This window comes from Entelurus aequoreus, linkage group LG22, assembly GCF_033978785.1.
Source record: "Entelurus aequoreus isolate RoL-2023_Sb linkage group LG22, RoL_Eaeq_v1.1, whole genome shotgun sequence".
Classification (NCBI taxonomy): Eukaryota; Metazoa; Chordata; class Actinopteri; order Syngnathiformes; family Syngnathidae; genus Entelurus; species Entelurus aequoreus.
The window spans coordinates 11,776,910-11,789,238 of record NC_084752.1 but is presented as its reverse complement, the minus strand read 5'-3'; the positions used below and the strand labels follow the sequence as shown (position 1 = coordinate 11,789,238).

The window sequence follows — 12,329 nt, the reverse complement described above, 5'->3', positions numbered from 1 at the left end:
GAATTTGGAGGTAAGCCTCCTTTTTCATTGTTCCATTTACTCTCTGTGTACATCTCCACTAATGGACATTGGAGTGTTACTTTAGGTGTACAGCTCCACTAATAGAAATTGGAGTGATACTTTCAAAGGCAAAATTAAAGTATTGCTGGAAACATAATTTCATATGGGACTTTATTGTATTATATGTATAGTACATGTTCCAAAAGAAAAAAGAAAAAAACACCACCAGAATTAGAGATATTACAAGTCAAAGTGATGAAGCTTAGTGTTACATTCATGACTTGGTGTAACTAAACATTACCCTATTAGATGAAGGAAATTGCATTTTATTGATATTTGAAATGTATTCAATGTTTATAAATGAATATTTAAATATACTAAATGTAAAAAAGGGAATAAATATTCAAAATAAGATCATTAAATTAAATCTAGTTTGGTTACGCCATCATGAGCGGAACACAAGGTTGTAAAAGTTTCAACTACAATTCTAAATAAGATGTCAAAAGCAAACTGAAATCAAATACACACAGCTTAAAGATTGATCAATACTTATTTAAATTTAGTAACACATAAATATGATGATTTATAAAAATAGAAAAGAAATATACCTGAACAGAACGCTCATGGTGGTTACACCAAAAAGTAACGCTATGAATCACATTTTTCCAAGTTTTTGGGGCATTTTTATGCTATTTCCAAGCATCTCCTTTTTATTATCGTTGATTTTAAATGGTCAAACTAATGCATATTGTATATGCATGCCCTAGTAAAAAAAAAAAGTCATTTATTTTGAAGTACATTTGTGCAGGTGGGTGCGAATGTACCCATTACCAGAGCTGTACACCTCTGTAAAGCACCAGTTCCATTGGCAGCAAAACAGGCCCAGAGCATAATAATACCACCACCATGCTTGACGGTAGCGGTAGGATGGTGTTCCTGGGATTAAAGGCCTCACCTTTTCTCCTCCAAACATATTGCTGGGTATTGTGGCCAAACAGCTCAATTTTTGTTTCATCTGACATCACATGGACAAAGATAAGACCTTCTGGAGGAAAGTTCTGTGGTCAATTGAAACAAAAATTGAGCTGTTTGGCCACAATATTACATTATTATTGTATATTATGATTACATTAAACACTGTATAGTTTGTATCTATTATTTCTTCAGTTTAAGAACATGACGGAGACAAAAGCGCTGTCTGCAGAAAGCCAAATATTTTTTTTAAGTAAATGATTGCATATTGTTCTGTGTGGCACCTTTAGACAAGGATATAATGAATAACAGTCTAAAAGTAGCATGGCTTCCTTCAGTCGTTATATTCAGTGTTATGCATTTTAATGTATGAAATATAAAAATCGCAATCTTGGTGGGAAAAAAAAAAAAAATCACAATTAGGTTTTTTCCTCAAAATCTTGCAGTCCTAGTACTGTCCCAAATATACTTTATAACTGTTGTTGTGCACTTACCGAAACGGACGATCCCAATATTTACTCACTTCCTCCTCTTATCTCCTTTTGAATGCTGAATTGCAACCACTCAAGTTAGTCCCTTTCTGAATGAGTAACTCAGAAGCGTCTCCCCAATGTGTGGCCATGCTTTAGCCGTGCTAGCTAGCCACCTCTACACGATGCACCGCCCAAAAAATTGTGTCGACTAAATTTTGAGTGCACCATCTGGGGTACTGACAGTGCACTGCATTTCAACTGTTGGCATGCTAACAGTTAACCTCCATAAAATAAGAATATTTGAATACTTTGAGGCATTTACTTGCAAAATTTGGTAAAAATCGAACATACTAAGTTATATTTGACTCTGAGGTGCATACCTGCAAAATACTAAAAAAAAAAATTGCATGCTAACATTAGCATTCTAACAGTTAACATGCACCAAGTAACAACATATTTGACCCTGAGGCGTATGCCAGCAAACAGTTTCTAAAAAGTTAATTATTTTGTTACTTCACGCACGTTAACAGTTAGCATGCTAGCAATTGACTGACATTAAGATAGTACACTTCTTTAATAAAAAATAAGTTAAATTATTTATTTTCCCTCATTATTTTTCAGCATTTACACATTGAGAGTCACAATGCAAGGAGGCAACGCCTAAATGCATTATTTTAACGACCGAGTCACTATTGCATTGGGTCGAACACAAAATGGCCGTCAGAAAATGTAGCGCACATGGGTTGCAACCATGTGACCTCGAAATGCTTCTTGAGTTTTTCTGGAAGGGGTGACAAATACCCAACAGCACTGGTTTACTCAGCAAGCACCTCTGCAAGCGGTTCATTTTGTGCTTGATTTGGCATGTGAAAATTAAATTCAAAGAGCCATCTTTGATAAAACGTCAACAATTTATTTGGCTCCAGCAAGTCAAAAAACTCCATAATTTGCCAAATTCAGTCCAAACTTGCCAGGTCAACACCTGACAACCACCTGTGTTGACCAATGGCTTATTTACCCCAGCCTGCAGTGCCCTCTACTGTACAGTACAAACACATATTTGGCTCGGATAACTTATTTTTCAAATGAACTGTACACCAATGCCTTAGACGTCCGCTTCATTTCAGTTGTGTCAAGTACAGGTATGAAAAAAAAGCTTATTTACAATCATACCAACAATCAGGTGTGTTCATTCTTTAAACTTCCACTCCTGCCTGCACATGGGACACTGCTGCTGGACCTGCTGAGAGTTGAGCCACTTCAAGATGCAGTGCATGTGAAAACAGTGGGAACACTGACCCCAGACCAGTGGACAGTCGTCCCCAGGGACCTTACCTGCAAAACAGATTGACAATTGTGATGGTACAGCTATTACTGGAAAAAATGTGTCTAGGGGTGTAACAGAACCTGTATTGGGAATGAGATTTTTAGTGCAGAAAATACGGTATTACCATTTTAATTACCAAATTTTTCGGAGTATAAGTCCACCGGCCGAAAATACATAATAAAGAAGGAAAAAAACATATAGAAGTCGCATTTTTGGGGGAAATTTATTTGACAAAACCCAACACCAAGAATAGACATTTGAAAGGCAATTTAAAATAAATAAAGAATAGTGAACAACAGGCTGAATAAGTGTACGTTATATGAGGCATAAATAACCAACTGAGAACGTGCCTGGTATGTTAACGTAACATATTATGGTAAGAGTCATTCAAATAACTATAACATATAGAACATGCTATACGTTTACCAAACAATCTGTCACTCCTAATCGCTAAATCCCATGAAATCTTATACGTCTGGTCTCTTACGTGAATGAGCTAAATAATATTATTTGATATTTTACGGTAATATGTTAATAATTTCACACATAAGTCGCTCCTGAGTATAAGTCGCACCCCTGGCCAAACTATGAAAAAAACTGCGACTTATAGTCCGAAAAATACGGTAAGTTACTTTTATCTAATGCAGGGGTGCCCACACTTATTCTGCAGGCGAGCTACTTTTCAACTGACCAAGTGGAGGGGATCTACCTCATTCATATAAATAATTTATATGTATTTATTTATAAAATACATTTTTGTTAACAAGTTAAATGTGTTTAATGATAATACAAGCATGTTTAACACATATAGATTCCTTTCTTTCATGAAGACAAGAATATAAATTAGTGTATTACCTGATTTTGATGACTTCCATTGATTGGAATCAAACAGTAGTGATGATAATGTCCACATTTTCAAATGGAGGAGAAAAAAAGTTCTCCTTTCTGTCCAATACCACATGGAAGTGGTTGCTTTTTGGCATCTTATTAGTCCAGCTTCCATACCAGTTTTTATCCACTTGACAAGAAATACATTGGCGGCAAACTCCGTAGCTTACTAGCTTGTGCACGCTAGTTTTCTGAGACTCTTATTTTGTTAGAGCAGGCAGGATGAAGCAGGGCTTTTATTGTGAAGACAGGAACTGTGCAGTCGGGTCTTTAGAGTTTTGACAGCAAGAACGGTGCGTGAGTCTGTTGAAATAAAAAATGTTTCTCGCCCTCCTCTCTGTCATTTTTTCTTAATAATGATCTGGCAGCAGCCAGCGTCATCTCACAAGACCCTCGGGTGCCATGAATGTGACGAAAGTGGCGTCTTATTGAAGATTGCTAATTTTTAGGTCTATTTTTTTAACGCCTGGCTGGCGATCGACTGACACACCCTCCACCATCGACCAGTAGCTCGCGATCGACGTAATGGGCACCCCTGATCTAATGCATTTATGACAATTATTAAGGGGGCTATAATGTTTTGAAGTTCATTTTTCAAAATGTTGATCACATACACTATATTGCCAAAAATATTTGGCCACCTGCCTTGACTCACATATGAACTTGAAGTGCCATCCCATTCCTAACCCATAGGGTTCAATATGATGTCGGTCCACCTTTTGCAGCTATTACAGCTTCAACTCTTCTGGGAAGGCTGTCCACAAGGTTGTGGAGTGTGTTTATAGGAATTTTCGACCATTCTAAGGCCTGGCTCTCAGTCTCTGTTCTAATTCATCCCAAAGGTGCTCTATCGGGTTCAGGTCAGGACTCTGTGCAGGCCAGTCAAGTTAATCCACACCAGACTCTGTCATCAATGTCTTTATGGACCTTGCTTTGTGCACTGGTGCACACAGTCATGTTGGAAGAGGAAGGGGCCCGCTCCAAACTGTTCCCACAAGGTTGGGAGCATGGAATTGTCCAAAATGTTTTGATATCCTTGAGCATTCAAAGTTCCTTTCACTGGAACTAAGGGGCGAAGCCCAACTCCTGAAGAACAACCCCACACCATAATTCCTCCTGCAACAAATTTCACACTCAGCACAATGCAGTCCGAAATGCACCGTTCTCCTGGCAACCTCCAAACCCAGACTGGTCCATCAGATTGCCAGATGAAAAAGCGTGATTCATCACTCCAGAGAAGGCGTCTCCACTGCTCTAGAGTCCAGTGGGGACGTGCTTTACACCACTGCATCCCACGCTTTGCATTGGACTTGGTGATGTATGGCTTAAATGCAGCTGCTCGGCCATGGAAACCCAATCCATGAAGCTCTCTGCGTACTGTACGTGGGCTAATTGGAAGGTCACATGAAGTTTGGAGCTTTGTAGCAACTGACTGTGCAGAAAGTCGGCGACCTCTTTGCACTTTGCGCTGACCCCTCTCTGTCAGTTTACGTGGCCTACCACTTGGTGGCTGGGTTGCTGTTGTTCCCAAACTCTTCCATTTTCTTCTAACAAAGCGGACGGTTTACTTTGAAATATTTAAGAGTGAGGAAATTTCACGAATGGATTTGTTGCACAGGTGGCATCCTATGACTATGAATCACTGAGAGCGGCCCATTCTTTTACAAATGTTTGTAGAAACAGTCTCCATGCCTAAGTGCTTGATTTTATACACCTGTGGCCGGGCCAAGTGATTAGGACACCTGATTCTGATCATTTGGATGGGTGGCCAAATACTTTTGGCCATATAGTGTACCTAGGAGATAAGTGCATACTTACATTCAGGACAGCAGCCATTAAAGGCCAGTCTGCAGATACCACAGTTCTCATCATTAGCCACCCACAACCAGGACGCGACCCCGTTCCATTTCTTCACCTTCACCTTCATCCTGCACGTCCTGAGGGACAAACAGTCAACATTTTATTATTAACAACAACGTTAGCCGGCAATGCTACTACACGTACAGCTAACACATGTATGACTTTTGAGCTCTTAGCTACTTCACCCACTTGTCAGCGTTTAAATCAGCCCCACACTTTAGCGTTTATGCTCCTTCCAAAACAACATTTATCCTGGTTTTCCTTTGGTTGGCAAATCCATGTGATGCTAACGTTTCTTCTTGCTAGCAGCTGATAGTCGTGTCTCCAATAAAGCACACTACAGTATACTTCAATAAGTATACTACGTACACTTCAATGAGTATACTATGTACACTTCAATAAGTATAGTATGTATAAAACGTGTACTTACTTCCTGAGTGCGTCAATCTTGATCCCAAATTCATTACTGTCGTTTCACGCTTACCGGAAATGAGGACGCCAATTTTTACCCGCTTCTTCTTCGACGACTAGCTAGCACCCCAGCGACGTGCCGACCAGGTAGGGGCATGTTCCCGCTAAAGGCCATGCATTTGATGTATATTGGAAATAAATCATAACTTGATTTATATGCGGTTTGCTACTAATTTTCCACATTTCATTGTTTTAGTTTAACTCTGTTATTCCCCCAGTGTGCAAGCGTATGCGTTGCAGCACTTTGCCCCCACTAGCTTGTCGTAGGCACTGGCGACAGCCGCCATTACTTTACATTAGTCCCGCCTCTTCCGCCACGTGACAAGCTCGTAACTAGTTTTTTATTTGTATTTTTACAGTACATAAACAGTAACAAATGTAACAAAAAAATCGATTTTTATTTTATTTTATTTATTTATTTAAAAACAAATATATTTTTTTTTAATTAATCAATCCAACAAAACAATACACAGCAATACCATAACAATGCAATCCCATTCCAAAACCAAACCCGACCCAGCAACACTCAGAACTGCATTAAACAGAGCAATTGAGAGGAGACACAAACACGACACAGAACAAACCAAAAGTAGTGAAACAAAAATGAATATTATCAACAGTATCAATATTAGTTACAATTTCAACATAGCAGTGATTAAAAATCCCTCATTGACATTATCATTAGACATTTATAAAAAAAAAAAAAGAACAATAGTGTCAGAGTGGCTTACACTTGCATCACATCTCATAAGCTTGACAACACACTGTGTCCAATATTTTCAAAAAGTTAAAATAAGTCATATTTTTGGTTCATTTAATAGTTAAAACAAATGTACATTATTGCAATCAGTTGATAAAACATTGTCCTTTACAATTATAAAAGGTTTTTACAAAAATTAACTACTCTTCTTGCATGTCAGCAGACTGGGGTAGATCCTGCTGAAATCCTATGTATTGAATGAATAGAGAATCGTTTTGAATCAGGAAAAAAATCGTTTTTGAATCGAGAATAGTGTTGAATTGAAAAAAAACCATCGATTTTGAATCGAATCATGACCCCAGGAATCGATATTGAATCGAATCGTGGGACACCCAAAGACTCACAGCCCTAATAAACAGTCAATAACAGCATGCCAGACGAGATAAAAAACCTGCGATTGAAAGTGTAACTTAAAAAAAAAGCAAGCAATAAAAAAAAAAGGTGTAAAGACTTACAGCAAATAAGTCTGAAATAACGTGAAAGATATATTTTTTAATTACTTTATTGCAATGCTTTCACAAAACTATATAATGCAGTGGTCCCCAACCACCGGTACCGGTTCGTGGATCGATTGGTACTGGGCCGCACAAGAAAAAAATTTTTTTTTTTTTTTAATTTAATTTTATTAAATCAACATAAAAAACACAAGATACACTTACAATTAGTGCACCAACCCAAAAAACCTCCCTCCTCATTCCCACTCATTCGCACAAAACATGTAAAAACCTAAATTAGGTGTTGGACTTTTTAAAGATATATATCTACAACATATCTACATAACCACCCACCCAAAAAAAAAAAAAAAAAAAAAAAAAAAAAAGTTAGTTGTCCTTTTCCCCCCCAAAAAGTGCTAACAAATTCACTATAAAGTGGCCAGAATATGAACTTAAATAATCATATAACCTGTCAGTCACGTAAATATAATTACAAATCTGTCATGTTTTCCTTTACTTCATAGTGTAAAGCAGTGTTTTTCAACTACTGTGCCGCGGCGCTAGTGTGCCGTGAGATAGTCTGGTGTGCCGTGGGAGATTATCTAATTTCACCTATTTGGGTTAAAAATGTTTTTTGCAAACCAGTAATTATAGTCTGCAAATGATGTGTTGAGTGTCGGTGCTGTCTAGAACTCGGCAGCGTGTAATACTCTTCCATATCAGTAGGTGGCAGCAGGTAGCTAATTGCTTTGTAGATGTCGGAAACAGCGGGAGGCAGTGTGCAGGTAAAAAGGTGTCTAATGCTTAAACAAAAAATAAACAAAAGGTGAGTGCCCCTAAGAAAAGGCATTGAAGCTTAGGGAAGGCTACTGGCTACAAAGTAAACAAAAACAGAACGCTGGACGACAGCAAAGACTTACTGTGGAGCAGAGACGGCGTCCACAACGTACATCCGAACATGACATGACAGTCAACAATGTCCCCACAAAGAAGGATAAAAACAACTGAAATATTCTTGATTGCTAAAACAAAGTAGATGCGGGAAATATCGCTCAAAGGAAGACATGAAAATGCGACGGGAAAATACCAAAAAGAGAAAAAGCCACCAAAATAGGAGCGCAAGACAAGAACTAAAAGACTACACACACAAAAAACAGCAAAAAAACTCAAAATAAGTCACGGCGTGATGTGATAGGTGGTGACAGTACACCTCCTTTGAGACAAGACCTATATTGATGCATGGTTGGTTATGGTTTAAAGTCATATCCAACAATTGCGATAACAACTTTTTACTGTCAACTGAGTTTCGTTTTTTAATGATTTCTACTGGTGGTGTGCCTCTGGATTTTTTCAACACAAAAAATGTGCCTTGGCTCAAAAAAGGTTGAAAAACACTGCATTAGGCTGCTAAGCATGCTCTACTTATTTTCACCAGTATAACCATTACTAGCGTTGGTTGTAGTTCGTTTGTCTTTGTTTTCTGAGTTTCCCGTGCTTCAAAGATTATTGACGTAGAATGAGAAAGTAAAAAACGTGTGCGCACGGGAAAGAATACGTGTCGGAATTGAACCTGTTGTTAGCACAATATTGACAATAAAAGTTGAAAAGAGTGTCGTGCTTTGTGGCCCACTTGGGAGTAGATTTTTCTCCATGTGGAACCCGATCTAAAATGAAGTTCGACACCCCTGAACTAGACGCAGTGCTCGGTCAGTACATGGATGTTGTCCATAAAAAGAGTCTACACAATTCAGTGTGCACTACTGGAAACTCAATGGGTACAAGAAAAAGGAGGGGAAGAAGCAGGTAAAAATTGTGACTGGAGGACAGTGTACTTATTGAAGTGCACTGATGGACGTATTTCATGTGAGCCACAACCTGTGTCTTGTCCACCTTCTCCAGTATCATGTCAAATTAGACCTAAGTGTTGGTTGAAAGTCACCGCAGCATAAAAACCAGAGCTGGTTCCTGGAGGTCCACCAAAGGATGCAGCCAGCTCCGTCTGGCCTCCTTTCGTCGGGCGTCCGCCGTCGCCTCCTCAGTCGAGGCAGCTCTCCGCTTCAAGATGCCGAACTCGTCGGGGCTTCACCGCCCGTCTCCGAGTCGAGAGACGGAACCTCAGAGCTTCTCAGCCGTCGACGACCGGACCGAAGAGGTCCAGCAGTTCCTTGTTGTCTGGCTCGATGAGGTCCGAGGGCTTCTCCATGTTGTCGTTTTCCAGGTTTGGGTCGGCGCCAAGGGAGAGAAGGTAGCTGGAGGAAAAACGGATCACGTTAATGGCTGTCGGTATCAGGAATGTTGAGAGTGTGAAGATGCTCACCGTGCGATGTGAGGGAAGCCGTCACTGCACGCCATGTGAAGCGGCGTCCACCCTTCCTCGTCCCGCTGGTGGATGTCTGCTCCGTAGCGGACCAGGAGCTCCACACACTCCAGGTTCCCGGACAGAACTGCCTCATGGATGGCCGCCATACCTGCGCACACTTATTACGTTAGCGACCATGTCAACGCACCGTCTTCACGTCAGACCAGAACAGGCCGGTACCGGAGGGGTAGATGGTGTCCAGGCGGACTCTCTTGGCGCGGATGAAGCATTTGATCCTCTCCAGCTCACCGTGCCGCACATAATCTTGGAAGACGACGTCGTGAGAGAAGTGGACGCTGCGGAGGCACTTCTGCGACGCCGAGCTTCTGTACTTGTCCCGGGGGAAGGCGCCCAGTCCCACAGTCTGAGACACGGGGTAACTGTAGTACTTCATCCTTCTGTCAGATCCCACGGAGAAAGTCGCTGTTCTTTAATGTTCCTTCTGTCAGATCCACTCACGTTCTCAGGATGAATCAAGAGTGGTGCAAGACCTCCCTCTGCCTCTTTTTATACGCCCCGTCAGGCTATTTTAGGAGCGGTCAGGGTTCCTCCCTTAACCGGTCACGAGCCGGGAGAATCTTCACGTCCTCAGCAGGTGGAGGAGGATCAGATTTAAAGGAGACTCCCGGGTCACTCACGTTCAGATGCGATAGCCAGGATGTTGTTCTCATTTGAAATGAATGTCTTCAGCTTTCGTCATCGACTATTCAAGAACCATAATCATATAAAGCAAAATGACGCACCAAGACACGGTGACCCCAAATATTGTTTGTGGCCCCAATTTGCTCTTTAATATATCATTATTATTATGATGACTGGACTCCTGAAGGGCTCCCACCCCACATACATACACTCAGTATGGGGGACCGGTACTTTTTAGAGGCGGTATAGTACCGAATATGATTCATTAGTATCGCGGTACTATACTAATACCGGTATACCGTACAAACCTAGTAGTTTCCATTTTCTTGGATTATTATCGTTGTTTATCAATAAACTAAAACCTGCTTTGGAATCAAAAGTCAAAGTGACAACTTCAAGTCGTTTGAACTGCCAGTTTTTGTTGTTTTTAAGGTGTATTACCGTAAATGGAAAACAAAAAATGACGGTAATAATCTGGCAGCTCAGATGGCAGAATTAAAAGTGTTATTGTTTTCCCATTTACCGTAATACGTTGTAAAAACACTGTATATTTCAGTTAAATTCTGGTGAATGAGTTGCCATTTTTTCCCTGTAAAATCTACAGATGTTTATTTTTTAACAGTTTACATAAAAAATATTCTCAATATTCAAATGCATAATTCATATTTGCCGTTTGATGGAAGCCCTCACTGCAATATGGCCCCTCAATGACACAGCTGTTTCACATGATACATCATATAAAATATATTAACAGCGGCACAGGGGACAGTGTGTGTGCCTCACAATAAGGTCATGGGTTCGTTCCACGGGGGCTCAGGTTCTCCCCGTGACTGCGCCGGTTCCCTCCCACCTCCAAAAACACACACCTGGGGATAGGTTGATTGGCAACACTAAATTGGCCCTAGTGTGTGAATCTTGTCTATCTGTATTGACCCTGTGATGAGGTGGCGACTGGTCCAAGGTGTACCCGGTCTTCCGCCCAAGTGCAGCTGGGATGGGCTTTAGTACACCCCCCAAGAGGGGGACAAGTGGTAGAAAATGGATTGCTTCAGAGCAATTTATGGATTGTTACTTATTTTTTCACTTTTTGGAGTGGATTAATATTGGGCCGTGGATTACTAGATGGCTGAAAGGACAGTTAATTGGTCGGGACTCTGGAGTAAAGCAGGTCCACTTCAAACCGACACTTGCTGGATTATTAGTGTGCTTGACTTGACTGACTTTTGAGGCGAAGACAGTGTCGTGTCACAAAGTTGTGTGGTGTTGCTTCCTTATTTGCAATTATTCCAAGCTGATGACCTCCATCTTTTTTATGCGTTGCAGCGCCACCTGATTAAGTGAATGTGACAGCGTGCAAGTGTCATAATTGCGATTATCAATTGACCAGAATCTTGACCGTCCTCCTGAACTGACCTAAAAAAAGTACTGGTACTCTTTATCTATCCAGGAAGATCCCTATCTGAATCGCTTCCACTGCCCTCTAGTCCTTCACTCTCACTTTCCTCATCCACAAATCTTTTATCCTCGCTCAAATTAATGGGGAAATCTTCGCTTTCTCGTTCCGAATCGCTTTCGCTGCTTGTGGCCATGATTGTAAATAATGTGCAGATGTGAGGAGCTCCACAACCTGTGACGTCACGCTACTTCCGGTACAGGCAAGGCATTTTTATCAGCGACCAGAAGTTGCGAACTTTATCGTCGATGTTCTCTACTAAATCCTTTCAGCAAAAATATGGCAATATCACGAAATGATCAACTATGACACATAGAATGGATCTGCTATCCCTGTTTTAATAAGAACATTTCATTTCAGTAGGCTCTTAACATACCAGGCACGTTCTCAGTTGGTTATTTATGTGTCATATAACGTACACTTATTCAGCCTGTTGTTCACTATTCTTTATTTATTTTAAATTGCCTTTCAAATGTCTATTCTTGGTGTTGGGTTTTATCAAATACATTTCCCCAAAAAATGCGACTTAAACTCCAGTGCGACTTATGTTTTTTTTCTTTCTTTATTATGCATTTTCGGCAGGTGCGATTTATACTCCGGAGCGACTTGTACTCTGAAAAATAAGGTACTCCTTGTGCCTTCCCATTGGGGCAAAACACGCAAGAATGATTTTGTATATAGTTGGAAACA

The 12,329-nt window shown here is 40.4% G+C and overlaps 2 protein-coding genes across 3 annotated transcripts; both read right to left on the bottom strand.

The window, feature by feature from the left end:
* Positions 1-1,856: 1,856 nt before the first annotated feature.
* On the bottom strand, positions 1,857-6,271 carry anapc11 (APC11 anaphase promoting complex subunit 11 homolog (yeast)). Of its 2 annotated transcripts, none has more exons than XM_062032913.1 (3): positions 5,710-5,920; positions 5,479-5,597; positions 1,857-2,780 (listed from the first exon to the last, which is right to left on the bottom strand). In XM_062032913.1, the coding sequence occupies exons 2-3, from the start codon at positions 5,585-5,587 to the stop codon at positions 2,635-2,637; spliced, it is 255 nt and encodes an 84-aa protein (XP_061888897.1). In that variant the 5' UTR covers positions 5,588-5,597; positions 5,710-5,920; the 3' UTR covers positions 1,857-2,634. The 2 variants fall into 2 exon arrangements, with proteins under 2 accessions (XP_061888897.1, XP_061888896.1); XM_062032912.1 differs by lacking the exon at positions 5,710-5,920 and adding an exon at positions 5,951-6,271 and having other exon boundaries at positions 2,041-2,780.
* Positions 6,272-8,825: 2,554 nt separating this feature from the next.
* Positions 8,826-10,040, bottom strand: ppp1r27b (protein phosphatase 1, regulatory subunit 27b). Its single transcript, XM_062032600.1, has 3 exons — positions 9,725-10,040; positions 9,503-9,653; positions 8,826-9,434 (listed from the first exon to the last, which is right to left on the bottom strand). The coding sequence occupies exons 1-3, from the start codon at positions 9,936-9,938 to the stop codon at positions 9,311-9,313; spliced, it is 489 nt and encodes a 162-aa protein (XP_061888584.1). The 5' UTR covers positions 9,939-10,040; the 3' UTR covers positions 8,826-9,310.
* Positions 10,041-12,329: the final 2,289 nt, after the last annotated feature.